This window comes from Arvicola amphibius, chromosome 12 (genome assembly GCF_903992535.2).
Source record: "Arvicola amphibius chromosome 12, mArvAmp1.2, whole genome shotgun sequence".
Classification (NCBI taxonomy): domain Eukaryota; kingdom Metazoa; phylum Chordata; class Mammalia; order Rodentia; family Cricetidae; genus Arvicola; species Arvicola amphibius.
The window spans coordinates 163,372,487-163,400,087 of NC_052058.2; the positions used below are offsets into that span (position 1 = coordinate 163,372,487).

The 27,601-nt window shown below is 50.7% G+C and overlaps 1 protein-coding gene across 5 annotated transcripts in view; it reads left to right on the forward strand.

Annotated features, from left to right (window-relative positions):
* Positions 1-27,601, forward strand: part of Tenm4 (teneurin transmembrane protein 4) — a 362,508-nt gene that overhangs the window by 152,834 nt on the left and 182,073 nt on the right. For 2 of the 5 annotated variants that reach the window (XM_038313739.1, XM_038313735.1), the window contains exons 4-6: positions 1,240-1,495; positions 9,821-9,919; positions 11,089-11,324. In XM_038313739.1, coding sequence (XP_038169667.1) covers positions 1,240-1,495; positions 9,821-9,919; positions 11,089-11,324 — 591 coding nt within the window. Of the gene's footprint in view, positions 1-413; positions 429-1,239; positions 1,496-9,820; positions 9,920-11,088; positions 11,325-27,601 lie in introns of all 5 variants that reach the window. The other 3 variants (XM_038313737.1, XM_038313738.1, XM_038313740.1) reach the window with 2 other exon arrangements.

Consider the following 27,601-nt stretch of genomic DNA (forward strand, 5'->3'; position numbering starts at 1 on the left):
TCTCAGATGAGAAAACTGAGGCTCGGAGCAGCAACTCACCTGGGGTTCTATGTTTAGCAAGTAACAGAATCTAGACAGGACCCCAATCCCCCAACTTCCTGTCCTGTCACATTGCTCAGCTCTGTGAGCAGCTTAGGTGAAGGGGGAAGAGTCACCCGCAAGCCCTTCTGTCATCACGACAGTGATTTCCGTTTGCCTGATTCGTTAGCCGTACCACATTCCCATGAGGACTCAAATCATCCACCCCAAGACCTGGTTTTCTGCCTACATCTTAGTAGTAAGAACAATACCCATTGCTCTGAGTAACTGAGGGGAACCAAATAAAGGATTTCTCTACCTCCTCATCAGTGCAGGGGCTCAGAACAGCATTTGGCACATGGTGTGTGCTCGGTAAGTATACTGGTGGTTCTGAGCCACCCAGACACAGCGTGGCTCACCCTTCTCCCAAGGCCATCTGGTCTAGACCTCCGTGGGTACCTGTGCGTCCTACAGATGTAGCCTCTGCCCTGGCTCTGTGTTCTTAGATGTGTTTGCTCTCAGATACCTGTACATTGCATGCATTTACCTTGCTAACTTCATTTACCGTGCGCCGTTCCCAGGGTCGGTGATTCTCAGACTGGAGTGTGGGTCAGTCGTCGGGACGCTCTGTAAAGTCAGATTCCTGGGCCCCTACCCCAGGGTTCTTGGGTCAGTAAGGCTGGGTCAGGGCACCAGAACTTCCATCTTAGACACACTCACTCCCAGGTGCGGAGGCCACAGGTATGAGACTAAACTCTAAAGACAAAACCCATAGAAGTCTGAAAGACAAAAAGTGAAGTTGTGGACAGGAATCAGGTTGTCAGCATGGGCGGCTAGAGTCTTGCATGCTCGCTTCTGTTCTCTCTCTCTCTCTCTCTCTCTCTCTCTCTCTCTCTCTCTCTCTCTCTCTCTCTCTCTTTCTGTCTCTCGATCTTGTTTCTTATTACTCTCCTAAAGTTTAAGTTCAGTGTGTGGGGTGGGCATTTTTATTTGTTTTTTTTTTTTTGTGGTTTTTTTTTCCCTAACACACGTGTAGAATGGAAGGAACTCAGAAGTATCAGTGGACTACAAATTAGACTGAATGAAATAACGTGTAATTTGCTAGTGCCAGACACACTCATTCTCACCCCTTCGGTCTTGTTCAGTCCTCTGTGGCTGTTCCTCCCGCCAGGGGTGGTGCCCAGCCAGCAGCCCATTGACCATGACTGCTTGTTCCCCCAGATCACCCCAGCGGCCTGCAGAACCACCCTCGGCTCCGGACACCACCGCCACCACTCCCCCACGCCCATACCCCCAACCAGCACCATGCGGCCTCTATCAACTCCTTGAACAGGGGCAACTTCACCCCCAGGAGCAATCCCAGCCCGGCACCCACAGACCACTCGCTATCCGGGGAGCCCCCCGCAGGCAGCGCCCAGGAGCCAACCCACGCCCAGGACAACTGGCTGCTGAACAGTAACATCCCACTGGAGACCAGGTGGGTCCCAGTGGACCAAGGCTGGGAGGGCATGGGTAGGCTGGGTGGGCAGAGGGCAGACCACCAGGGTCTAGGGTCTGTTGGTGGCCAGGCCAGTAGGAACTGTGTCCTTACCTCCTATCTCTTTGGAGAAGCTGATATGAAATGCCTTGTCTTGGGCTGGGACTCTCCAGTGGTAGGAGAGAGCTGGGGAAGGCTGGGATTCTAGAATCCACCAGAGCCGAGGTCCAGGACTAGTCAGCTGCTTCCTAAAGGTATGACATTGGTCAAGTTGATAAACTCATGGACACTGCTTGCCTTGTCTATGCAATGGCAATGCAGTGAGTTAGGCAAGGCTTTTGTAAAAGAAACGTGCAATGGAGGTAGGCTGAGTATAGGACAAGGCAGGCACCCGGTTCCATTTTGACTGGGTCCTTACTTAGCTCAGCCAGTTGTATGTGATTTCATTGCTCTATGGCTAGCCTCCAACCTGTCTGGACTATGAAAGGACTCTATGAAGGTCAGTCTCCCCTTCCCTTCTTGCTTCCTGGTCTATTGGCCCTTCTGTACCCAGATAGTCCCCAAGGGTTTTCCATTAGCATTACTAGCACAGGCTTGCATGTGGTGATTCCATGTATTCTGCATACATCACATGTATGTCCTCATTCAGGAGTTAGGGAAGGTGAGAATCAGTGGCTCTGTGACCAGCTCAGGTCACACAGGAGACACAGGAGGCTGGCACAATTCATGACTAGGACTCAAACCCAGGGCGCCAGACCCTCGGTCCAGTACTGTTACCCTGTGGCTCATTCCCTTCCTGCAGGATTTGCCATGTGCTCTTTTCTTCAGCTCAGGCCTGCTGCCATCTTCCTCCCCAGTGGTTAGCCACTGTTTTCCACACGGTGTGTGAGTGTGTGTGTGTGTGTGTGTGTGTGTGTGTGTGTGTGTGTGTGTTTATAAAAAACACTTAAAAATCATAGGAAGATAAAAAGAGAATCAGGTCATCTGTCACTCTAACACCCGAGCAGAGTGCTTTCGGCACGCCTCTCTCTCTGTTCTCTAAATCATAGATGACACATTCCAGGCTGGTCCAGCAAATCTCCTCCTCTACCCTCTCTCTCTCAGAGAAATGGCACACATAGGTTTTCCCTTCACAATCCCTGTTTTTCGTGAGGAGCACAAAGCCAAACCACGTGCAAGGAAGGGAAATTAGCCTACACACAAAAGGTACACCCACCCGCCTCTGCCTGACCCCAGACGGTCGTGATGACGGCATCAGCACATTGAGCACGTGGGATCTGCAAGAGAAAAACCATAACCCTTTGGTCACATTTTATACTTGTGGAACCATTTTTCCAAACACGAGTTTGTCAGACATGTGAGCCTACCAGGACCCTCCCCGGCCGGTGTCTTTGTTATTACCATGTCTGTCCATCCACATCCTTTGAAATGTCTCTCGCTCATATCAATCACAGGGTGGACTAACTCTTGTCATCCCACCAAGATGACAAGTCAAGTCTCCGTTATCTTCAGTACTTATTGAGTGGGACAGAGTCCCAAGGTATTGAGACAGAAGCCATTGATCCTCTGAGAAGTTTAGCCTAGACCTGGCCTAGTATCAATTCTGCTCTCATTTGTTGACTGACATTGTCATGGGCCAGCCAGCTTCAAGAGAAGAGGGACTGAACCCCACTTCCCAGTGGGAGAAGAATCAAAGCTTTGGCAACCATCTCTAACCCACCCTCCTCCAATTATCAGACTTTTCTAGTGGTTACATTGAGACCAACTGTCTGAGGGGCCCCCACTAACTCACAGTGGTTCTTATTATCAGTAAATACTCACCAGAGGCCTACTGTGTGCTACGATAGTAAAGAAAACAACCTCTTGCCACAGACAGTCATGGCAGAGGAAGCTGGGGGACACGCTGTGGTTCAGTTACCATAGGGTCCCCAGTGCATGACACGGTGCTTGTCACAGCATAGTGGGAAGCTTAAAATCTGAACACACAGGGAAAAAGAATGAAGATGGGACAAAAGGGTGACCAAATATGCTTAACTGACACTTGAAAAGGGACAGCTTCCCATAGCAGCTGGTAAGATGACCAAGAGAGATTATATTTCCTCCTGGTAGAAAAAGAAGGTTACCAGAAGGCTGGCGAGAGGGGACTTCTGGAGACTCATTCCCTTCTTATACCCTTGTACCTCTGCCAATCCCCACGGTTCACTGAGTCCTCCAGGGGGGGAGCCTGGACCCACTTGTGCTCCCTAGACCTGGAGTATGCCCTATAGGAGCGTCTGTGGTTCTTCTGTGGAGCCATGTGTCGAAGGTCCCCTAACCTCTGATCCACTTCTTTGACAGACTGTGGCATCAAGCACTTAATTGATTTCACAGGGACTGTCTGATTAAAAACCCATCAGGCTCCTGCTGGATGAAGGGGAAGCCCAAACAGAAGGCTGCCAGACCTCTGCTCTGCCTCAGCTCATCCCGGCCTTGGTTCAGGAGCCTGGAGCCGATTTTGTGGCCATACTGAATTTGAGAAACCACCCATGTAACCTCAGGGATGAGGCCACCCTGCAATTTCTAGGCCAACCCTACTGTGGTTCCCCAAATAAGATACAGGGATGGGTCAGGGCAAGCCCAGAAAGTCGTTTACCCTGCCTGAGCCTCCTTAGTTTATCTGTAAAATGAACACTGCAGAGTCAGAATGGGCAGTCCTCTCTATCACTGGGTGATTTGATCACAGCTGTATGTAAGATCCCATATGAGATAAATCCCACTGCCATACAAGAAGCTCCCAGAGGGAGGTAGACCTGCGAAGGGAAGACAGGCACCATGGATGATGCTTAAATGAGCAAGCACAGCAAGCAGAGGAGACGACATCATTCTGTGTGCTGGAGAGCATCCGTACCCATGACTGACCCTCTCGGAGACCTCCCTGGGGGCTGCCAGGTGCTAATGAGCGTCCCTCCCACATAGAACCCCTTAATCCTCCCAGCTCCCCCACATATGGCATGTTGGAAGTCTCCAGGACCACACCAGGTTTGGGGAATGGCTAACAGGGCTCATGATACGGTTATGAGCGCAGCTCTGCATTCACTGCAGCGGAAGGATGCGAAGCAAGATGCGGGGTGAGGCAGAGGGAGGGCTTCTAACCAATCTCCAGGTTCCAGAGGCTGAGCCCAGTGGAGCCGTGCAGAACAGGCACACTCTGCTCCCCCAGCGAAACTGTGGTAGGCATGGAATGCTGCCAGGCAGGAGGCACAGTAGGGACCCAGTGCCCTAGGTTATAATAAGGGTCACCATATGGACCACCTCTGCCTGGGATATACTGAAATCACAGCCTCCTGGAAGAAACATGTCTGCAGCAGTAGGTTGAAGGTGAAGTGTGTGCCCAGTGGGCCTCCCTCCCGAGGCCCGCGCCTCAGATGCCAACCAGGGCCAGCCTTAGGCAGACTCAGGACCGCTTCATTTTAACTCTTTCCCGCATGAGTGGAATGAGCCACACTCCGCCACTTCCCATCTAGGGAGGAAGAGTCTGAATTAAGTGACTCACCTAAGATCCCGCTAGAACACCTGAGCTGTCTTCCGAAGTCCTTTCATCTAGCCTCTGTCCAAAGCTATCCTTCCTGATGACTTCCAAGTATCTTCTCAGGCCAGGTGAGGGGGCACAAGCAACCAGAAGACTAAGGTGTGAGGACGGTGGGTTTGAGGCTACGTAGTGAGACCCTGTCTCAAAAGTAAGTAAAAAATGAAGAGGCTTCTCAAGGCCTCCGTTGGCAGGGTGTCAGCAGAGAATACATTTAGTTCAAGAGAAGCTGGACAAAGGCACGGAGCCAGGAAAGAGGCAGGATTTGAGTAAGATGGTAAATAGTTGGGGGAGAGGGGAGGACCAAGGGCCTCCTGAGAATGACTAACAGAGTAAGCAGCAGAGGGGATCAGGTCTCACCCATTCCGTGGTTATGAGGCCAGGATTGCCAAAGCCAGTGAGTAGCTTCTCACAGCTGGGCATTGAGAGGTTGCCTTTCCCAGGACAGCCGCAGCCGAGAAGAGCTGGCTTTCCTTGTTTCCTTTCTTGGATCATGTGTCTGAGTGCCAGGTGCACAGCTGGCTCCTCAAGAGCCTGGCTGAGTCACCGACACCTGCGCACCGTGAGGTGTCAGCTGCAGCGCATAGGACATGATCCCTGCTGTCCTACACCACTCAGGGGCGATGACAGTCAAGTGTGATGATGGTCGTCCCAGGGCTCTGAGGTCAGTCCAACACAGTGGCTTCTGTGAACACACTGACTGTTGGGTGACCTACTTCCCTTGAAGGTCAGGGGTCATCCCTTCCCAAGGCCATTTGTTCTTCCCTTTCGAGGCTATTTTCTCATGCCCTGGCTCACACTGGTGGGTGCCAGCTTCAGACAGCTCAGGGACTCTTCTGGCTGTAAAGGGGACTGGATCCCTCTCCACTCAGAGAGGGATTCCTATAGCCGTACAATGCTTACCTGCAAAGCTCCCTCTCATGGGCCCAGCCAAAGTCAAAGACACCGCTTTGAGTCCCATCCCTGTCATTTCCTTTCCATATGACCCTCATGAGTCTTGCCAAACCTCAGGTTCCATATCTGTAAAAGGGGGTAGAAACACCATCTACCCACAAGAAGATCATACCTAATCATAAACCAATCACCCAGACTTGAGCTGCCGGCAGGGATGAACAGGAAGCCAGCAGGGAGGTACCAGCAGGGGTGAGCAGGGAGTGAGTACAGGGCGGCTACAACTCCAAATGGGCTCAACACCTTGGGCTCCTATGGAAAACTCCACAAACCTTTTATTTCTTAGAGGAACTAGATATCTAATGTGTGTGTGTGGGGGGGGGTAAATTTAGGGGACCCATGACTCAGTTTCCACTCCGTCACTGACTTGTGCGGGTTTAGGATCAGGAGACATGCTTTCGTGGACCTCGGTGTCCTCGTCCATAACACAGGCCAATAGTCTGATCCGGAACTCAACAGTTTGATAGGCACAGAGTAAGGTGGTCTCACCGCAGCAGCAGCAGCCTGAACCACCATCACTTCCGGCAAGTGTTTGTGTCCCCCCATCCCTAAGTGACCTAAATGACGAATGTCCAGGTTGGCATGCTAACAGAAGCGCTTTCAGAAGATCCATCTGGAGAAATCCTTCACTCTGTCCCATTGCCTGTCTCCTTATCTTCCGGCTCTGTGCTCCTAAGTGACGCTTGTCAGCACTCTTCCCTTTTAAACACGTTTCTTTTTAAATTGTAAATGTTAAATAGGGCTGAGGAGGGCTCAGGCAGGCAGGCAGGCAAGCACTCTCCAAGCACGAAGACATGGTTTGATCCCCAGAACCCACATAAAAATTCAGGGTGTGATAGCACACACTATAATCCCACTGCTGGGGAAACAGACAGATGGGTCCCTAGAGCTTACTGGCCAGCCAGCCTAACTTAATTAGCAAGCTCCAGGCCAGCGAGAGACCCTGTCTCAAAGGGAAAAAAATAGGATTGATGCCTAAGGCTCGGCGCCCAAGGTTATCACCCAACCAGCATACATGAACATGCTTACAGACACATGGATTAAAGATACAAATCACTTGACCTGGGCACTGGAAATATCCCATCCTGTCATTAACATTTTGATCTTATTTCTTGGCCTTTTTTTAAACATGCTTATTTGTTTATGTTTGGTGATTACGAAGTATAGCCTTGACTCTCTGGAATGTAGGCTGATGGCCAACTCCGAAGTGCTCCCAGAAACAGGCTGTGCGGCCAGCATCAATGCAGAAAGGCAGCAGAACTCTGTTTAGGTCCTCTGAGCGGACACTGTGGGGCCTCCTCATGCCAGGGGAGGTAGGATGCAGAGAGTCCAAAAATCCTCCTCAGAACAAGAGACTAGAGGAGATAATAATAACCACCGCCTGCTGCTGTCTCCAGGCTCTATGTGCCTGCCATATGCCGGGCAGGCTTCCTTCTGCATGTCCCGCATCCAGCAGCACTCAGCTCAGCTCTGTCTAGTGACTGCATGTGTGTCCCAGTCAGCCTTCTCCTCCATGCACATAGCAACAAGCCCGACAGAAAGGACAACTGCCTCACCGGACTGGAAGAGACATACTGTGCAGACCAGCACCCCGTGTTCCCATCAACATTCCTGAGCCCTGAGCTCTTGCACTGCTTTGTTTTCTCACATGGATTGATGCAGTGCATGTATGTGTATACGTGTGTGTGTGTGTGTGTGTGTGTGTGTGTGTGTGTGTGTGTGTGTGTGTATACGTGTACTAAAGCAGCACAAGGAGTCAGTGAGTGGCTGAGGAGAAAGACAGGGAGCTGCGAGAAGCCATTGCTGTGGGAGTTCGGATCTATGGGAATATTTACCAGACAGCTCAGACTTAGCTTATTTGACAGAGGCAAGGAAGTCAGTGTATCTGTACCAGGAACATGACTCTGGAGGAGCAAACCTAACCAGATCGTGTAAGACCTCGTAGGCCTTGGAAGGACTGGGGAGGGTTAAGAGCAGAGCAAAGACCCACATCTTCACTTCTGGTTGTGTATATGAGCAGTTACCACTCTCTGATAGATTCTCAGAGGGATCATCTGCCTCGGGCAGATGAAGGATGGAGCTGGGACCTGAATTTAGATCTGCCTTGTCCCTCAGGCCTCTCATCTACAACGCTAACTGCCAACCCCTGTCCCAGGCACTGGGAGCCTCGTGATAGGAAAACCTTGTGGTGATGGCCCAGACTCTGGTGACTCTCCACAGGACAAGGCCCACTAGTGCCTCATTATCAACATCCCAGCCACAAAACTGTTGCTTTTTATTACATTGTCCCTGGGGTGTTAGTGATAGTGACATAGGACCGCCACAGTCCCTCTCTCTTTGGTTTGAGAAGGTGGCAGGCATAAGTTGGACTGTGTTGAGTACACAGAGTTGCGGCCCAGACGGTCTGAGTTCTGGGCCCGGCCAGCACGGTCCAGGACAAACTCTACCACCTGCTCACCATGTGATACGACCTCAGGAAAGTTGCTTCTCTGAGCCATACGCCCACCAGCCTGAAAGGGGAGATGACGGAGCTGGCTTGATAGGAATGGGGTGGAGAATACGTGTAAGGCACTCACAGAGCTCCTTGAACAGCAGACCGTGTGTGGTGGCTTCAGGATAGGGCAACTGTCACACTGAGCATCATCTCAGGCGACCCCATAGCCACCTGTGCGTCTTAGTGCTATAGTCACCAGTGCGGAGAAAGAATGGTAGAAAGAAGTGAAGATTTTTACCCAGGGTCACACATCAAGAAGCCCTTGCATTGGAATATTGTGTTCTAAGGCCGGGTAAGAGGCAGAAGGGTTCCTTGACAGGACTTAGGAGCCCAAAGCTGGCTTGCTGCTATCTCTCCTCCCTCTGGTATGCCTCACCGTGAGGCAGCAGCAACCCTGAAACTAGCTGGAAGTGGGATCTAGGGCACTTGAGAATGAACGGCATCACTTAGCAGGTACAGTTGGGACCCAGACAGCTACATTCGGGGGCATAGTCAGCAATGCATAAACATTGCCCTGCCCTCATGGACAAAGACCCTGCCCTATGTCTTCAGGGAACTGTCTTCTTCGCTAATCAGTTACCACCATGTTCCCACACAAGCTGAGGGAGGGATGGTGATACTCTAACTAGGTCCTCATCCACAGGGATGTAAGAAAAATCCAGATTTGTTGGCCCTATCTCAGTGAACCAACTGAGTCCCTGTGGCTCTGCTGGACCTGGGCAGGGTAGAACTCTCCAGAACGTTCTCCTTCTTTAGAAGACAGAGGCCACAGGTGTTCGGTGTTCTCGTATCTTCAGAGAAGTCAAGTGGGTGTTTCCAGTTGTTGCTTTAGCAGATGTGGAGGGAGTCAAATAGAGAACATTGGGCTTTGGATCCAGATAAACAAGTTCAAATTCTTGCTTTGAACCTTGTTGCTGGTGACCTTGACAAGTCCCACTACAGTTCCCTGTCCTGGTATCCTCATCTGTAGTGCTGGGATCACCCTGACTTCCTTGCATAGCATCTAGTTTGGAAATTTGAGAAAATGTATATAATGTGCCTAGCCCACTGCTGGGCACCTTCCTGTCCTCCCCGCTGAGAACTGGAGTTGGATACACACGGGTTTGTATAGAAAGCAGTCCCTCTGGATGCTGTGCACCAGGTGGATCCTTTGCACATGTGGCTTTGCACACCGACCTACTGCCTGGACCCTTCGTCCCCGCTGGCCTCACGCACAGCCGCACCCGACAGCCACTCTTCATTTGTTTCTATACTCTCCCCCTTCATCGATGCATGCATGACTCATGGCTTCATTCATGTCTCCATGTGTGCGTAGAAACCTAGGCAAGCAGCCATTCCTAGGGACATTGCAGGACAACCTCATTGAGATGGACATTCTCAGCGCCTCCCGCCATGATGGGGCTTACAGTGACGGGTAGGTGGCATCCCCCCCATGCTCCTCCTTTGTGTGTGCTCTCCGTGTGGCTCCTACACTTGCATGCAAACCCCTGAGACCTTTCCCTGGGAACTCCTGGGAGAAGCGATGCCGTGTTGCATGAACATCCCCAAGTCCACGTTCCACTTGCAAAGTCTGTCCTTGGAATACCCTGCACCCACACCCACCCCCGGCATATTAACAGCGGTCTTGTTAATATGCAGCTCTCAGCATCTCATCGGCTGCCTTTGCCATTCTGGAAACCATCTCATGTTGCAGTTTTTATACAGCACAGGCCGTGTCTCACACGTATTCCGGCCTCGAGTGTATATTCTGTGGTCCGAATGTCTCCTAGCCTAGGAGGAGTGGGTTTGTCCTAAGATTCCAAGGCCATGCGGTACAAATCACGCAGTCCACACAAGGTTTGCACAAGTCCTCCCATGGCTATGGTTTGGGCCATGTTATGCAGGATTTTTCAGCATCTCCTTTGGCGGCAATCATGTGCTCTGACATTCTCCACTGCCTTCAAGATTGCAGCTGGGCTACAGGATGGAGCTGCCTGTCTTTTTTCCACATAGCTTTCAAATAGCACTGCAGCAAGGGTTCCTGAGGCTGTGAGGGCATTGTTACCAGCCATGGGCAGAACTTATGGTGACTTCTTGACTTCTACTCCAGCAAAGCTTCATTTAAAAAGAAGGGCTTCCAGTGCTTTACCAAAGTGCACTGGAATGCAGGTATTAGAACAACAGGAAAAAAAATTAAATAGCAGTGACCTCCAGGACACAGGCGGGACTTTAGACATCCCTAAGCTATTGTAATGACTTTAGAAAACAGAGTTTATTTCCCAAGAGCCATCCCCCTACCCCAGCTCCACGGTTCCCAGGAAAAGGACTTCAGGGCAACCTCTGTTGAGTGAGTAGTGCCTTCTGCCTTGGATGGGAATTCCTGTCCTACTAGTGCTCTGTGAAAATGTGTCTTCTTGTGCCCTGTTTGTGGTCCGGTTCGTGACTTTTCCTGACCCTGTCGTCTTCCCTGTGATGATTCTCTCTCTCTCTCTTTCTCCAGGCTTCTCTGCATGTCTCTTCTTCTGTGCGTCTATCCTGCAGGTTGGCCTGGGCGCCTGGTTGGCAGGCAGATGCTGACACCTTCCCGCCTCTCTCCATCTACAGGCACTTCCTCTTCAAGCCAGGAGGCACCTCCCCGCTCTTCTGCACCACATCCCCAGGGTACCCCCTCACGTCTAGCACCGTGTACTCGCCCCCACCCCGGCCCCTGCCCCGTAGCACCTTCTCCCGACCGGCCTTTAACCTCAAGAAGCCCTCCAAGTATTGCAACTGGAAGTGTGCCGCCCTGAGCGCCATTGTCATCTCGGCTACCCTGGTCATCCTGCTCGCATACTTCGTGGGTAAGCACGTTCTCCCCACCCCCACCCCCCTTCTCCCCGTGACTCCCCTTTGTCCCAGAGGGTGGCCACCAAAGCACCTGGGGTCACCAAAGGCACCGCGCCAGCAACGCTGTCATAGACGCAGGTTGTACCAAGAAACCTTGCCCTGGTGTGGTCCATGGCCTACAACATAGGAGCTCTCTTGCCTCTGTGCGTGGGTCAGGAAGGCTAAGGTGAGGAGCAGTTCGGGAGAGGAGCCTACGGGTGAAAGGAAACCACCAGGCCTGCTCCAGGTGGGTTTCAAGCTGGGTGGCTGATAGTGTATTGTGGAAGCTGTCATGGTTATTAAAATACAGTCAGAACCCAAGGAAATCCTGCATGAGAAGCAACAGGCTCCCGGGAGTGGGGAGCCGCCGGCTGAGGGAAGAGCAGAGGTCCAGAGCCACACTAGCTGCGAGTTTTCTACCCAACCCCAGGTCTACTCCGGGTTATGTAAGAAAGTCCCCAGTTCTGTGACCCGTGGCCCTGCTCCAGCAGGATGGCTTCTCCTTGGCATTCTTTGGACACATTTCTAGCAAAATCTGGTTTCCTACTTCTGAGTCCCCGCTTTGATTTTCTTCTGGGAAAGCAATTAATTGAAAGAGAATTATTTCTCAGTGGGCTCAGTGAGGAGTCTGCGACCTCTATGATGATAAGCCCGTGAGGAAAGGCATCCAAAGTGGGTTTGGCTTAGCTCTGGATGTCTTTTCCAAGGAAGAAGGTTGGTGATCCTAGCCTGAGAAGGCCTTGAACCCATGCTGAGGAGTTCAGAGAGAGTTCTGGAAGCAAATGGGATTATCAGTATAGGCCAGTAAGTAGAATTATAACTCACCAGCCGAGGTCAAAGAAAGACAGAGTACTTCCCTGTCTAGCAAGCTGTCACCACGGATGCAGAGTGAGCCTGTCTTGAGAGGCAGTACCTTGCCGTCACAGAAAAAGGTCAATAGAACACGAACCACCACTTGTTTCAGAAATGAAAAAAAAATGTTTCAAACATAGATGGGTTTCAAATGATGATGTAAACTCCAAGTTCACTTCCCTCTACAGGGTCCTCGGTTTCCTAAAAACAGTCAGGAAGGTGACATTCCTGAGAATATTCTAATATCTCCTCTATGCCAGGTCTTGTTTCCCCTTATGAATATAGGCTTAGAGAATGCATAGCTCCAAAACAAGCTGGTGTACAATTCGTATGTCTTTTACCAATTATTTTATGGTTGTCGCCTGGAAAGCTACATTGTAAGAATCCTGAGGCTATATTCCGATGAAATGAAAAGGAACCTCTGTGATTGATTAGGGATGCCTGTCATGATCACCTTGGAGCAAACAGGGTGGCACATTATTGGATGGACAATCAGAATAGCTCTCAGCAGTGGTAGGCCACAGGTTTTCATTACACGAAGAAGGAACGGATGGCAGAGCTATTGGGAAGTGGTTACAACGAACAAGTCTGGAAAAGTTGATGGCTCCAACTAAGATAATTATAACGTGGGCCTGGAGAGAAAGGACGTAGACGGAAGATAATGTTAGCAGAATTTGCAACGCCAATCAGAGGTTCATTCCATTAACAGCATGAGCTCATTAAGAGTAAATACAGGCTTGTGATAAGGAACGTAAGGCTGGACTGTAGCAGTCACACCTGGGGAAGACACCAAGAGGGTCTGGGCACCCCTCTGTCCTTAGCATAGACTCAGCAAGGGCTTGGGAAGAGCATGACCTCGGTACCAGACAGTCCTAGAGACCAGCGTTCCCACATGGTGACCGCTCACCCTCAGACAGCACACTGATTCCCCAGAATAATGCCTGTGAGGCTGCAGTTAAGCACTGCCTGTGTGGGGACCGGTCACCCCACATCTCAAGGGCTGGCCGTGGCAACCTTGGGATCTGATCTCTTTCCCTGATGAGAGCTAGAATGAGCACACGGGCATCTTGTAGGCTAAATTGTAGGCTGTGATGACTAACTTGTAAGGAACTATCAATTATTAAAGATCAAATTAATTGTTTCAGCCAAGCACAAATATCCTTAACAAAGACTCTTTTCCAGCAGACCAACTGATCTAATCAACAGGCAAAAAAAGCGCAGATATTTAATTAGATTTTTGATGAAAAATTGTGTTTAATTTCAAGTATAATCAATTATTAATTACTGCAATGAGCAAGTCTGACTGGGTTTACTAATTAACTCATTTAAAAATTATGAATAACCTTTTCATTTGTAATCATTTTCTACAGCCTATCAAATTCCAGATAAGAGTTGCATCACCTAGTAGCCAGCAGAGGGAGAGACAGAGCAAAGGGTGGGAAAGAATGTGGCTTCTGCTAATATCTGCCCAGGGCAGCCTTAGCAGGGTGGTGATCCTGACAGAGCTACCTGACCTTCAGCCTCTTAGTTGGGAACTGTGCTGAAAAAATGAGCAGCCAGTGACCTTTCAGTTTCAGACATATTTACTGGCATTTTCATGGGAAAATAGAGAAAGTGGAGTTAACACTCCATGGAGCCTTGCCTTTGGGCTCTCTCAGCCCGCTTTCCCCCAGCAAGCTTTGTGGGGCTGGGGTGGAGGCCTCCCCCCACGGAGGACCTGCTCACATTCTTGTGATGTTTTCATAGGGGTCCGCAAGGTCTCCTTTACGCCAAAGAACTGGCATTCAGACAGGCAGCATGCGGGTGCTCACCACACCTGACTCCTGTTAAGCTCTCAGATCGTCGCTGGTCTCCACTGATGACCTTACCTTTCCTTTTCCAGAGCAATCTGCTTCAGAACCACATGGAGGAAGGGACTGGAGGGTGATGTTGTGCCATCTGTAGACGATGACGCTTTACTGCGTCTTGACCACGCTTAGAGCATTTTCAGTAAAATACATGTAGACTGGGAAGAGTGACAGTGGCCACTGTCATCCACAAATCAGTATCTCTTAGCTCCGACTTTTCCATGGGCCCCTTTCTAGCCCACACATCTCACGTGTACTTCACCATTGAAATCTCCTGACCCCGGTGGGTTAGGACCCCATTTGAGGATGAAGACCCTGGGACCCACAGAGCTAAAGTGACTCACTTACTGTCATGTGGTTAATTAGGAATGTGACCCCCAGCCACAGGCATTCCAACATGTTTGAAAACTTTTACTCTTCGAAGCTCACTCTTTACCCTTATATGCTAGCTTTCTGATCTTGGTATTTTGGGGTTGGGGAGGGGGTAAAAATTATCTTAAATGTGACCTTAGCATTGGACCAAATCCAGGACATGCTTTTTCTTTCTGGACCCTCCCAATGGTTCTGTGGAATCAGTATGACTTTCTCATGGGGGAATCTAAGGCTCAGAGAATGTCCCAGCTTTCCAGGATCCTACAGGCAGTAAATGGCATAGCTGCTATTCCACCAAGACTTGGGCTCTCCAAAACCGTGCCTTTAGGCACCGTGCTGAACTCGAACGGGTGATGTTGAAAGACTCCATTGCCGGCCCCACATCTGATCCTTATCCACTGAGCAAGTGTGGGTCCCTTTCTAAACCCCTCAGAACCTCAGCCTCTCATTTCCATACCGTTCCTATAACGGGAATGGCGCGCCTGAGTGACAGATCCCCCTGGAGAGCCTGGCTTCGGAAATCAGGCCGCCGACTTTAGGACCTCAGCTCCACTGCTCACAAGTTTTGCAACTTGAATTTCCCTATCTGTGCACTGGGAACACAAGTGGTTACATCACAGGGTGGCCATGCAATCTGGGGAAGAAAGTTTATACAGAGTAGCTACCCTGCCCTGCCCACACACACACACACACACACACACACACACACACACACACGTGTCATCGTCACAATGCAGAGTATCTACCTCCTTATCTTCTGAGGGAAGACCTGGGCCTAGCCAGCCTTCCTCGCTGTGGCCTGCCGGCTCACTGGCCTGCCTGAGTCACTAGGGCAGCGAGAAAGCAAACAGGGCATTTGTCGGAACATATTTGAAGGGAGGTCTGGCTGTTCCAGGACAGCAGTCACAAAAGGAACTGTCATCTACAATGCCGCTCCCCCCCTCCCCCGTGTCTTTTCTGTAACTAGGACAAAAGCTGACTTCGCTTCCCTGACAGCTGTAGCCCCGTGATGCTGACAGCGTCCCTCTCTTGCGAACAGCTGCGTAAAAGGCAGTAGATGAGCTACAGATTACGATCTTGAGGAGGCTTCAAGCACCTGTCTGGCAGGAGAGTCCGTGGAATAGGGTGGAGAAAGGCTCTGGAGCACCCTGGGGTGCTGGCTCTTCCGCGCCAGCTCCAGGCCCACCCTGAAGGGTGGAGGTGCTTTGACTGTAACATCTCTAAGGAAGAGTGGCGCCCTTCAGTCTTCAGTAGGGTAACTCAGGGAGTCTTCTACTTCTGTGCGGTAGAGGGATAATAGAGCTGCGGTAGTCAGGCTGAGCACAGGGCCTGTGATGGAGGAGGCAGCCCTTGCCGGTGGCACTGGAAGACTGTCACTCCTGCTCCTGGAACTGTCTTAGCCTGGGATGTGATGGGTGTAGCTGATCCCACCCGGCTCCCTGCAGCCCATGGTTCCCTGCCTGCAGGCATCGTATCAGAACATACAGAGCGTGGGGTCACAAGCAGGAGCCGGAGCCGCCTCTGGGTGGGACATTCCTGCATGCTCAGAAGCAGCGACAGATCTTCTTATTAACCAGGTCATATTTTCACCTCCACCAGAGACCGAGAGTGGGCTCAGACACTAGGTAAACCCTGGCACAAAGCGGTGAGAGCTTAACTTTGAGAGCGTCGCCAAGCGTAATTGCTGCTCTCCAGCAGGCAGTGCGGAGAGAGTTTTCCTTGGTTGGACATTACTGTGGCACTGGGCCTGGTGGAGCCCGAGTCATCCAGTTCTTGAGGCCGTCTAGAAAGGGTTCGTAGAGGTGCACTTGGGGAATTAATGGGGTTTGCAGAGAAGGTGGGCTCCCTGGAGATCTCCGACGTCGTGCCCATTTATGAGTTAGTTTTCACATCTCTATGGCAGAACACCTGACAATGGCGGCCAAGGATAGATGGCTGCTTTGAGCTGAGGATTGAGGAGGAATACAGTCCGTCATGGCACAGAAAGTATAATGGCAATGCATGAGGCAGGCAGTGGCATCTTAGACATAATCAGAAAGCAGAGCGTGCCCAGGAAGTGGAGCCAGGCTGTGAAGCCTCAAGCCCCACCCCCAGTGACCCGCTTCCTCTAACAAGGCTCCAATTCTTAAAGACGTTCCAAGACAGCTGGGGAGCAAGTATTACAAATGTCTACGGGAGACGAATCTCATTCAAACCACAGCGCCTCTTAAACTGGCCGCCGTCAGTGTGGCATCAATACCACAGGAAGGGACAGGAGACATCTCATTCCAAGAAGGCTGCAGTACATACCTCCTGTGGCCTATTATCCTGCCCAGAGCCAGCACAGGGTGGCTGTGCTCAGAAAAGCTTTATCGAATTAAGGACTTTACAGAATGCTTAGTCTACTGTAGATAGGCTACATAGAAAGATACGGGCCAAAGCATAGTGACGGAAATGTTTGTTTCACCTCCTGGGATTCCGGTACAAATGAGATGGAACATAAGAAGAATAGGGAACACTTGAACGGTGGAAGCTGGGGTGATGGTAGCACCCTCCCCCATTCCTTAGCCGAAACTGACTTCTCTGTGCAGTCTCAGGTCTCAGATGTAGTTTGTTTCATGAGCACAGACCTGCTGCACATTGGGTCTGGGTGTTAGTGAGCAGCCAAGGGCTCAAGTTTTCTCTTCAACCTCACATCAAGTCTTTTGGATAGAAGCCACGGGTTTAGCTTTATTGCCAAACCATGAAGGGGGGAGGAATCCACAGAACCTGATCTTTCATGAGGAGGAAGGAATGGTCAAGATACAGGATCCCACATCACTGTCTTTCTCTCTAGGATTGGTTCCCCCCCCTGCCCTGTAGGAAGATGTCTATGGGTTGTACTCTTTACAAGTGACCTCCAGCTCCCCAATAGGAAGGCCTAGAGACTGGCATGTCAGAAATGCTGTCCCGGAGAACAAGCAGACATACTCTGCGTGTTTCCAAAGCACAGAGTCAGGCATGAGGTATAAAAAGATGGGAGAGGCTTGGGAGATGATCCATTGGATATAAGCATGAGGACAGAATTTGAATTCCCAGCAGCCACAGAAAAATCCTGGCATAGTTATACACTTTCCTATAAGCCCAATGTTTTGGGGAGGACAAGACAGAAGGACCTCTGAGATTTGCTGACTGCCAGCCTAACTCCATGTTTGTTTAGAGGCCCGGTCTCAAAGAAGTACAATGGGCAGTGGTAGACCAGGACATCTGTGTCCCCCTTTGGCCTCTGCCCACATGCACAGGCATCTGGAATGAGAGGAGGGGTAAGTGCACAGCCTTTAGAGGCCCATGATCCTGTCTGTGCCATCCCTCCTCAGATATTAGCCCTGCCATCCAGGCAAGCCTTGTCTTCATCAAACTCTCTGTTTTTTATTTGTAAGGCAGGAATAAAAATGAACACACAAGAGACTGACTAAAATTATGACTCAGGCAACATGTTTGAGCTCAGCGGGAAAGAAAGGCTTCCAGTCTGAGGCTCTGCCCACAATAGAACAGTTTGGGGGTGATCTTCCTGGCAGCAGAATTATCAAGCAGTAGGTTGTTGTATTTGCTTGTTTCTTTGTGTCTTTGATTGTTCATTTGCTTTTGATTGGAGAATAATGTAATGAAGACGCTAATTGCAAAGGCGAGTGCCAAGTGTCAAGAAGCAAAATGACTCTGGACTGATGGTATCAGGATGTTGTTATTCCTCCAGGCGCCGCAGGGTGAGGGAGAGAGTGCTTCCATCCATGCCATTGCTACAGCTGCTGGCTCCATTTGTTGTGTATAGCACTTCCGTGGACATCTTCACGTCTGCCGTTTCCTTCTTTCTTCCTCTCAAATGGGATTTCTGGGTGACCAGGTATTGACAGGTCAATGCTGCAGGATAGGACGGAATCCCAGACGCTACTCAGATGTCTAGTCTCCTCAGTGTCCTGCAAGCATGAAGCTTTGTATGTGATCTTGGGTCAGCTGAGATCAGTGGGAACTAGGGGTCACAAGAGACCCCAAGAAGGAAGGTAGCAGATCTTCATTCTGGAGGTGCCACCAGCCACATGCCACTTGTTTCTTTCTGTGTGTTCTTTTCTAAGACCCCTACCCAAGCCAGACATGGGGGTGTACTGTTATAACCCCAGCAGCTGGGAGGCTGATGTAGAACAGTGGCCTTGAAGGCAGCTTGAGCTGCAAAGCTAGATACTGTCTCAACAAACCCAAATTAAGAACCCGCAAAAGAACTCTACTTAAATGTCATTATTCAGGAAGGCCAGCATCTCATTTATATGTCCTTCTGGAGCCTGTGGTACTCTCCACAGTCACATCTGCTGGGACATTAGGTGCTGCCTATCAATCTCCACCACTGGGCTGCAGGTTTCCATGGAGATGGAACGTGTCCTCATCCGGCTGTGTTGTCAGCCAGGTGGTTATGTCCAGGTTCAACTTTCCCAAAGTTCCTTGGGAAAAAAAATATAGAAGGGAAATCACTGAGGCTAGAACCAGCAGACACGAGACAGGAGGTAGGAGGGACAAGGAGGGAAGACTAGAGACTCCAAACTCGTTTGCACGTCTGAAGTCTAGATCCCATGAGTAGAAAATGGCTGCTGGAAATGGGTTGGTGTTAGAACTGGAAGAGCGAATGCCAAAGATGGCCATTGGGACTAAGGCTCTGTGCCTTGTTCTGTTCCTGGTTACTGTGCGATCTGATGTGAGAACCCTGCTCTCCATGAGCCTCCTTCTCCTGGCCTGTGAGTGCAGTTAACAGGCCATTCTGGGGACAAAGTGACTTGCTGGCACCCAGCACTAACTTATAATAGCCACTAGCAGGGACAGTCTGTCTCCTGTCTCCTGGCACCCTGGCAGATGGGACACATTGAATGTGTGGGCCAAGCAGCTCCTGAGTTTGAAACTGTCCCGAGAGAGACAGACCCACATTTATGAGCACATTCACTTTTAATACCAGTGATCCGTACAATCAAGCCCTCGGGGAGGCAGCACAGGAATGGCAGGCAGGAGATGGCCATGGCTGTATCTCAGGATGCTCCTGCAGCTTCACCCAAGACACGTGGAAAGGCTGTGACTTTACAGAGCTCCAGAATCCGTGGAAAGAATTTTTCCTTCAGTCTTCTTTTCTATTCCAGACCCATTATTGTGTGGTTGCATAATTTAAACCTAACGCATGGGAGGGTCTAGTTTCCCTGGTGGCCATGCCTTCAACTCTGTAGAATAAAGGGGAAGTCAGTTCAGTCAGGGTGTCTCTTAGCGTGCTGGAGCCTGGGACGAGGGCAGAAAATGGAGCTCAGCCAGGAGCAGAGCAGGGAGCAGAGAAAGATGGGGAGAAGGGAGACATGTTTGTAAAACACAGTGCTTTCTTTTCCACTCTGTGTTCCCTTCTCTCAGTAAAACGGCAAGACTATGGTATCCAGCCTTGTCCTAAGGACAGCTGTACAGTCTTCCCATCCAAGCGGACTTCTTGTGTGGTCAGGCCCACAGCCCAAGCCATGCTTTTAAAATCAGTCTTGACTTCCTCTCTCTCTGTGGGTTTGTGAGGGTTGGGGGGTACACATGTGTCTATGGGAATGTGGGCACACGAGGGCAGAGGACAACCTTAGGTGTTGTCCCTAGACATTTTTTTTTTGAGATTCTGAGCATTTCTCACTAGCCTGGGACTTATCAAAGAGGCTAGGCTGGTAACCAGCAAAGCCCGCAGGCCCTGCCTGTCTCCACCTCCCCAGTGCTAGAATTACAAGAGGTAGCCATGCCTGGCTTTTTTTTTTTAACTTTAAGTCAGAATTCTCAGAATCAAACTCTGAGCCCTCTGCTTGCACGGCAAGGACATGGCTGAGAGGTCTCCCCAGCTTTCATCTCTGGTAATTTATCAGTTGATCGCTAAGTGGTGTTTGGAGCCACTGATGAGATAGCCTCTGCAAGAGGTCTAGCCTAGCCCAAGGCCCAAAGAAGGCTTTCAGTGCCTTCAGGTGTCCCTCTTGGGCAGCTGGGCACTCCAGATGGTCAACCCTCCATGACCGTCTTGGATGCAGGGCTTTCAGTAATTTGGGATTAGTAGAAGGAGCATCCCACACTCAGCGAGGACCCAGCACTGACCGGTTTCCTGCACTGAGTCCTCCTGAGCTGTGATTGACAAAGCTGGATAAGTTGCTCAAGGCCTTTGAGTTATCCAGGGGTTTCTAGAGAGCCAGATGTGCAGGGAACTCCTGGCAATACGGGGTGGCTGTCAATACCACGGGATACTCTTGGAACCTCGTCTCTGTGGGATCCAGCAGGAGACATGAATTCATTCTAGACTGGAAGTTCAGCAGAAACTTCCACAAAAGGTGGAGTTGCAAATCGAGGAAGACATTGAGAGAGAAGCTAGAAAAGGAATTTTGAAGGGAGGAGTAGCCACACAGTGGCAGAGGATGGCAGGTAGAAACAACAGGCATCTGTGGAGGGCGTATCTGCATGCCATTTTCTACGTTTGCCTCTCTGGGCCTCAGTCTCTATTGTACCCGAGTGTTCTGAGTGTAGAGCTATAGGAATCAGGGTCAGTATGGGTGGATTCTGTTGCCTGCCCCATTGGAAGAGAGGCTGATGAGGCAAATGCATCATAAGCCTGGCTTTTGTGAGAGGACTATCAGGCAGTCAACCTTCTGGAGCTTTCCTTCCACCACATACAGCTAGCAGAAACATTTCCAGAGGCGGACATTGAGGCTGAAGTACTTAAATTATTCGTTCAGCTGTGACCCTCGGTCGTCTAGATGGCTGGACCTAGATACCAGGTGTCCAACCTCTGTGTAGACCACTTCTGAGCCCACACCCAGTCTTCTGAGCCCGCATCCAGCCTTCTGAGCCCACACCCAGTCTTCTGAGCCCACACCCGAGCCCACACCCACTCTTCTGAGCCCGCACCCAGCCTTCTGAGCCCACACCCAGCTTTCTGAGCCCACACCCAGCCTTCTGAGCCCACACCCAGCCTTCTGAGCCTACACCCAGCCTTCTGAGCCCACACCCAGCCTTCTGAGCCCACACCCAGCCTTCTGAGCCCACACCAAGTCTTCTGAGCCCACACCCAGTCTCCTGAGACCACACCCAGCCTTCTGAGCCCACACCCGAGCCCACACCCAGTCTTCTGAGCCCGCACCCAGCCTTCTGAGCCCACACCCAGCCTTCTGAGCCCACACCCAGCCTTCTGAGCCCACACCCAGCCTTCTGAGCCCACACCAAGTCTCCTGAGCCCACACCCAGTCTCCTGAGACCACACCCAGTCTTCTGAGTCCACACCCAGTGCCTCACACAGGAACCCACTCACCGTGCACCAGGAGCTTTTGCCTCCCTGCGTGGTTTCCCTCTAAGGTGCCCCCGGACACCTCAGAGTGCTGGACCTGATGAGACAGCCAACAGCAGTTCACATGAGCGGTGAGGCCGTCACACACCCGGAGGCACAGCTCCAAACGAGGCCTGTGTTTCTGCGTCTGATCCTCCCAACAATTTCAACCAACCATGAGCTAGGTGTTGAGTCATCTTCATGTCCAGCTTGCAGGTGGACATTGAGTCCTGAGCTCCCTGGCTTGAGAGAAGGCCTCTGCCCTCGCCCATCTGGTGTCTGCCTCTGGCTGACGATGAACGGGCTCGGGCTCTCTCCTGTCCCTTGAGCAGGGCGTGGAGGGAACTCCTTGCCGCAGAGAAGAACTGACTGCATCTCTTATGAAATGAGTCCGCATGTACCTGTCTGTGCCAGGCAGGGGTCTTTGAAAAGACTGTGCTCTTTAACCTCAGTTCTTCAGAACTGAACAAATGGGGTACGACAGGGGAAGCTTGAGACAGAACCACCACTTGCTCGGAAGCAGCACCTCAGGGACTCTGGTCTGGCCGCTTCCCCACCCCCAGGCTTCGACAGGTTCTTGTAGCTTGTCCCTGAAACCATGCTGAAGAAAGACCTTCCTGCTGGTGTCTAGATTTCTGATGCCCTTAAATCTGACCTTAGTTTTTGAGTACAGCCTCCAGTGGGAAGGGGAGCAAATGCCAGGTTCACCCATTGTGCAGTGGTCCCCAGCCTGTCACACTGTCCCAAATGCTATCCATCAAACCATCTATGGGCCACTGCAGCGAGGCCCCTGTCCTCTACATGTCTCAGTCAGCGTGTGTCCCTGCATGAGCACACACAATTGTACCCAGCTGTGCATGCAGCAAGACCTTTGGGGGGGGGGGCAGGCCTTTATCCGATTCTTGGTCCCACAGCTGCAAACTCCCCTTTGCTGTCTCGTATCTTCCAACTGCCCTCCAAGGCATAAGGTCTACGAGTCCCTTAGTACCGTAAGTACAGCCTAAGTCCGAGGCCCTGTTGATAGTTTCACAGAGAAATACTTACAACAGTCTGTGTGCTAAACATAAACTATATCAAATTAGAATATCTGAGTGTTTTCATTAACTGCTAAGCAATGTGAAAATAATGTCTGTTTTCAATAAGTTTTAAAGAATCCCCGTGTAATGTAATCTGTACAAGGATACAGAGGACAGTTGTGTATCATTTTGATTGACACGGGGGTGGGGGACAGGGAACAACGGATCACTGCGGTCACGGAACTTACCCACTATTGCCCGACTAGTAAAGGCCAGAGCTGTGGCATGTCTTTGCCCACATCTCTACTCCACTGAGCACAATTCTGGCAGGGAAATAAATAGGAAAAAAGGCACAAATGGGCACACACCAGGCAGAGGTGTGGGACAATAAGTAAAGGCCTGGGGAGAGGTCCCGTTTGCCTGGCAAAAGTCCTTGAGGGAAGAGGCAGTATTGGAAGCACGTCTTATAAAAGAGGGAAACTGTCTAAAAGTTGATAAGGTCGTAGACACTCCAGGCCAAGGTCAGAAGCACAGCTGTGGCCTGGACAGGGGTGTTGAGGGACAATGGAATCCACACAGAACAAGACGTTCACGCAGGGAGAATCCACGGGGTGGAGTCCATCAGACGTGATCATCCACACACATCGAGATGCCCTCCTAAAATCGAGTCTGCTGTGACATGATATCACCCTAGGTGCCTGTTCTCCTGGGGAAATGTTGTAGGTGAAATGTGAGCAGTTCAGCAGGTTCAGATACTAAAGGACTGACCATTTACCCCCACGCTTGTCATTTCCAGGGTTCTATATTTAATCAGGAAGCGAGAGGGTATAGTCAGCCTAGGCCCAACTCGGATTTCAATTTAATCTGTACCTTGTACTAAACGGAAAGGTTGGGCAAGTTGCTGAGCCGCTTTGAGCCCCAGCGTCCTTTTCTTGTTAAGGCAGGTACGCCATGGGGGAATTTGTGAGAATGGGTCATTTTAATTTATTTACTTATTCATTTATTTTGCACTTTTGGAGACAGGGTCTCAGGTAGCCCAGGTTGGCCTGGGATGTGCAGTGTCTAGACACAGACAGAGCATAGGACGTGTGACAGCTTCCACTTAAAGCCGGTGGCCGTGGTTCATACCATCACCATCATCTGCACAGCCCTGGGCGTCATCCATATGGCGCCTGCACCTCCCTCCAGTTTCCCAATCAAAGACCGAGCCAAACACAGGGGTCTGTGTGTGCAGAGAACAACAGGTCCTCACATCTATCATGTAACAGTCAGGGACAGGAAGGCAAGAAACCACAGTGATCAAAGGGTAGGGGACACCCGAGGGCGGGAGCCTGTCTCCAGGCTGTCCTGCAAGGTTTCACGGCAAACATTTCCTTTATAAACCCCACAAGTCCGTAAAGGTAAGTTATCTGCACTCGTCCCTGTGAAAAGCGAATACTCCAGTCGGGGAAGCCCTCCACTACTAATGCATGCTCAAATTAAAACCCCACTTGAGAGGCTGTGGACCACTTCCTAATTGACTTTGATCATAGAGAAAGCAGAGGGTAAGTCACACGGTTCATGTGCCACAGGAAACCAGGACATGGAAGTTTTGCTCCTGGGGCCAACCACAGCCTATCCTCTAGGAGGTATGGAAGCAGAATATCAGCCGCAAGTGTCTTCCCTCCACCGGGAGTGGCCAAACTTAAGTTTAAAATTCAGCTGCATTAGATCTTTTCTGAAGGCGAAGGAGGGTGCTCTGACGGTGAGGGGCAGTCACCTGCATGCAGCCATGCCTTAGGTGGACTTGTGACTGACTGGTGTTGCAGCGTGGATGCATTGCCGCAGAGAGGACTCTGTGTCTTACTGCCTAAGGAAATGACAAGCCTTTCCCAGACTTGCCTGCTGAGGGCTTTGCTGCCTGAGGGCAGGGCTGCCTGCCCCCAGCTGAGCGGTGTGAATAGGGGGGGGCTGTTCCTGGGTTTCTCTGATCGCAAGGTCCTTAGTAAAGTCTTGACCATGAGGTGCAGACAGGCTCTGACCAGGCTCCAGCATGTCCTCTCTGCAGGGTCACTCTCTGACTGCTTGTTCCCTCAGCAGAGCTCTCAGGAAGCCACTTTTGTTGGACTTGAGATTAACTAGGGAGAGGAGGGCTGCTGGACTGTGCTTCCTTGGCAACAGCAGGAGCAGAGTCACCAGGACTCCGTCTGAGGCCATAGCAAGCCTTTAGTAAATGGTGCAATCGAAAACATTTGGGAGTACGCTTTTTTAAAACTACGAAACTCAGTTAATACCTGCCATCTGGCTCCGCTCTGAGACAACTCATCTATAACATGGGTTACTAACAATATCCGCCTTAAGGGGTCTTTTAAGTGATCTTGCGAAAGTGACTTCTCCAACATTAGGACCATGCACAAGGGAGCAAACCTTAAGTCAGGGCTGTGGCTATTTTAATAACAGTCCTCACACGTCCCTGTCCACCCCTCTTCACGTCTCTGAAGCTATGCTGGGACGGGGGAAGGAGGTTCCTCAGCCCTGAGGGAGGGAGGGCCCCTCCTCACATGGCCTGGTCTGGGACCTACTGCCCATGCTATGGACACTGGACTGGGCTCCTTCCACCTGGAATGTGGTGTCTGGCGAGAGAGCAAGCTCTAAGATTGCGTTCTCTGCACTCACACACGGTCGATTTCTTTGTGCCTTCAGAACCGGATTTTTTTTTTCATGGAAAGAGCTTAGAGCTACATAGCTGCAGATGTGGGTTCAGTTCTTGCCCAGGTCCCTCCACAAATGCGTCAGCCAAGCCTGAGTCTCCTCAGCTGCTCTTCGAAGGGGCTAGTAGGTCTCCAAAGCAAAATAGTCAGGGTAGCAACCTTCTTCCGCCCTAAAGCCTAATCTCAGGCCTCTTAACTCCCAAGACCTTATTTTATGTCTTCATCATCACAAACCCTGATACGCCACAGAAGCAGTCAGGATGTTGTGAACCGCGGTACACACCGAGCCCACTTCACTACCTTCCATCCCACCAGAGGTAGCATCGATGCTACCATCTCAGGGATAAGGGAATTGCAGCTGCAGAAAGGGAAGCCACCCCACAGCTAGAGCGTCAACACGGGAGAAGCGGCCACATGTCCTTGACCACAGAGGCCAGGCTGGTTGTCACCGGACATCATTACCGTGGCCCCACTGGAGAATCAGCATTGGTGGCAGCTGGCAAAGCCAGATGGTGAAGGCTAAGGCAGGTTGAAAAGTTGGAGGAGCAGGTCAGCCCCTTCATTAGGAATGCATGGGAGAGGTCTTGGTAAAGCCTGCTTGGGGCAGAAGGAGGGTTTCCTTGGTCTATTGTTACAGTAAGAATTTCTGTGCAAATTAAAATCCTGCTTCCTCTTATCTTCAGCTTGCCTCTCACCGGTTCTCTGTGCCTGCCAGTTAAAAGGGCATCCATAGTGACCATGGGCTCATATACTTGCCTCACAGAAGTGGCCTTCTCCCCAGTACTACACAGTGCAGAAAAATGCTTCATGGTGCCAGAGTCCATTCTCCAGAACGAGTGGGTTCCAGAGTGAGGGACTGTAGCCCTGATTGCTGCAATCAGGGTGTAGCCAGAAACAGGAGAGAAAGCAGTATATTTACTTAATTTAAAATTAGCCCCACGTAGCCACCCATGGGATCCTGTCAGCCCACTTCATAGTGATTCTCCCCATAAGAGCTGTTTTATCTGTTGGACAAATAACTCTCATTCCATGCCCAAAGTCTGTCAACTCTTGGGAACAAGAGAGTGCCTGCAGCTAGAAGGAGCTTGCAGATGGTGTGGCAGGGAAGTCATGAGGAATACAGAGAAGGAAAGAAAGACAGGGGGCTGCGACAGAACTGTCTTAATTTTTCAGTAAGTACAGGAGCTAAGGACAGCAAGATACCAAGTGACAGTGGTCATGACAGCTGCCATTTGTCAACCTCTTCGGCAACGCCACGTGTCATCTCTCTGATCCTTTGGGACGGGTGTGTTAAGCTTCATTTTGAAGAGGAGGAAGCTAAGGGTGAATGGGGCTGAGGCCTTTGTCCAAAGCCAGGACGTCAGTAAACAGTCAGGCTCTGTGCTTTGGACAGAGCTGTGCCCGCTGTGCACTGCATCGCTCTGTTGCTGTTGTTTTAGTTTTAGCCTTCGTGACTCTCAGACAGGGATAACTGAGAGGCTGGGCTCTGACACCGCAAGGATTTAGATTCAGATGTTGCCCCATCAGATCCCCGTAGGTCTTTGGAAGTCAGACTCTTTCTGAGTCTCCATCCCCACCTGTTAACCAGTATGATGGCCTTGTCTAGAGTCTGACACCTGCTGTGTGTCAGGGCTTCCTCCCTCTGCTTCATCACCTTAGAGCGATCTCGCCTTGCCCGTTAGTTGCGGAACCTCTTCTCATACTTAGAATAGCACTAACGCGCTCTTGGAAGCCAAAGAACAAATTTTATCTACAAGCACAGTGCCCTGGTTCAAAGCATGGCATCCTTTGAATGTTTCTATGATGTTTTTTTGTTGTTGTTCTGTTGTGTTTTGTTTTGTTTTTCTGAGACAGGGTATCTCTGTATAACAGTCCTGGCTGTCCTGGAACTTACTCTATAGACCAGGCTGGCCTTGAACTCACAGAGATCCGCCTGCCTCTGCCTCCCAAGTGCCGGGATTAAAGGCGTGCGTCACCATGTCTAGCTCCTGTTGATTTTTATACGCAACACAGACGTACATACAGAAGCATAGCCAGAAAAAAAAGACATGCGGCTTTATAGCCTGCTCCCCTTCCAACACTGCATCTCCAGCATCTTTATTGTGGGTTATCATTGGTGTTCGTCAGAGCTGTTGTCGTGTGTGCAGTGTACCTTAGCCA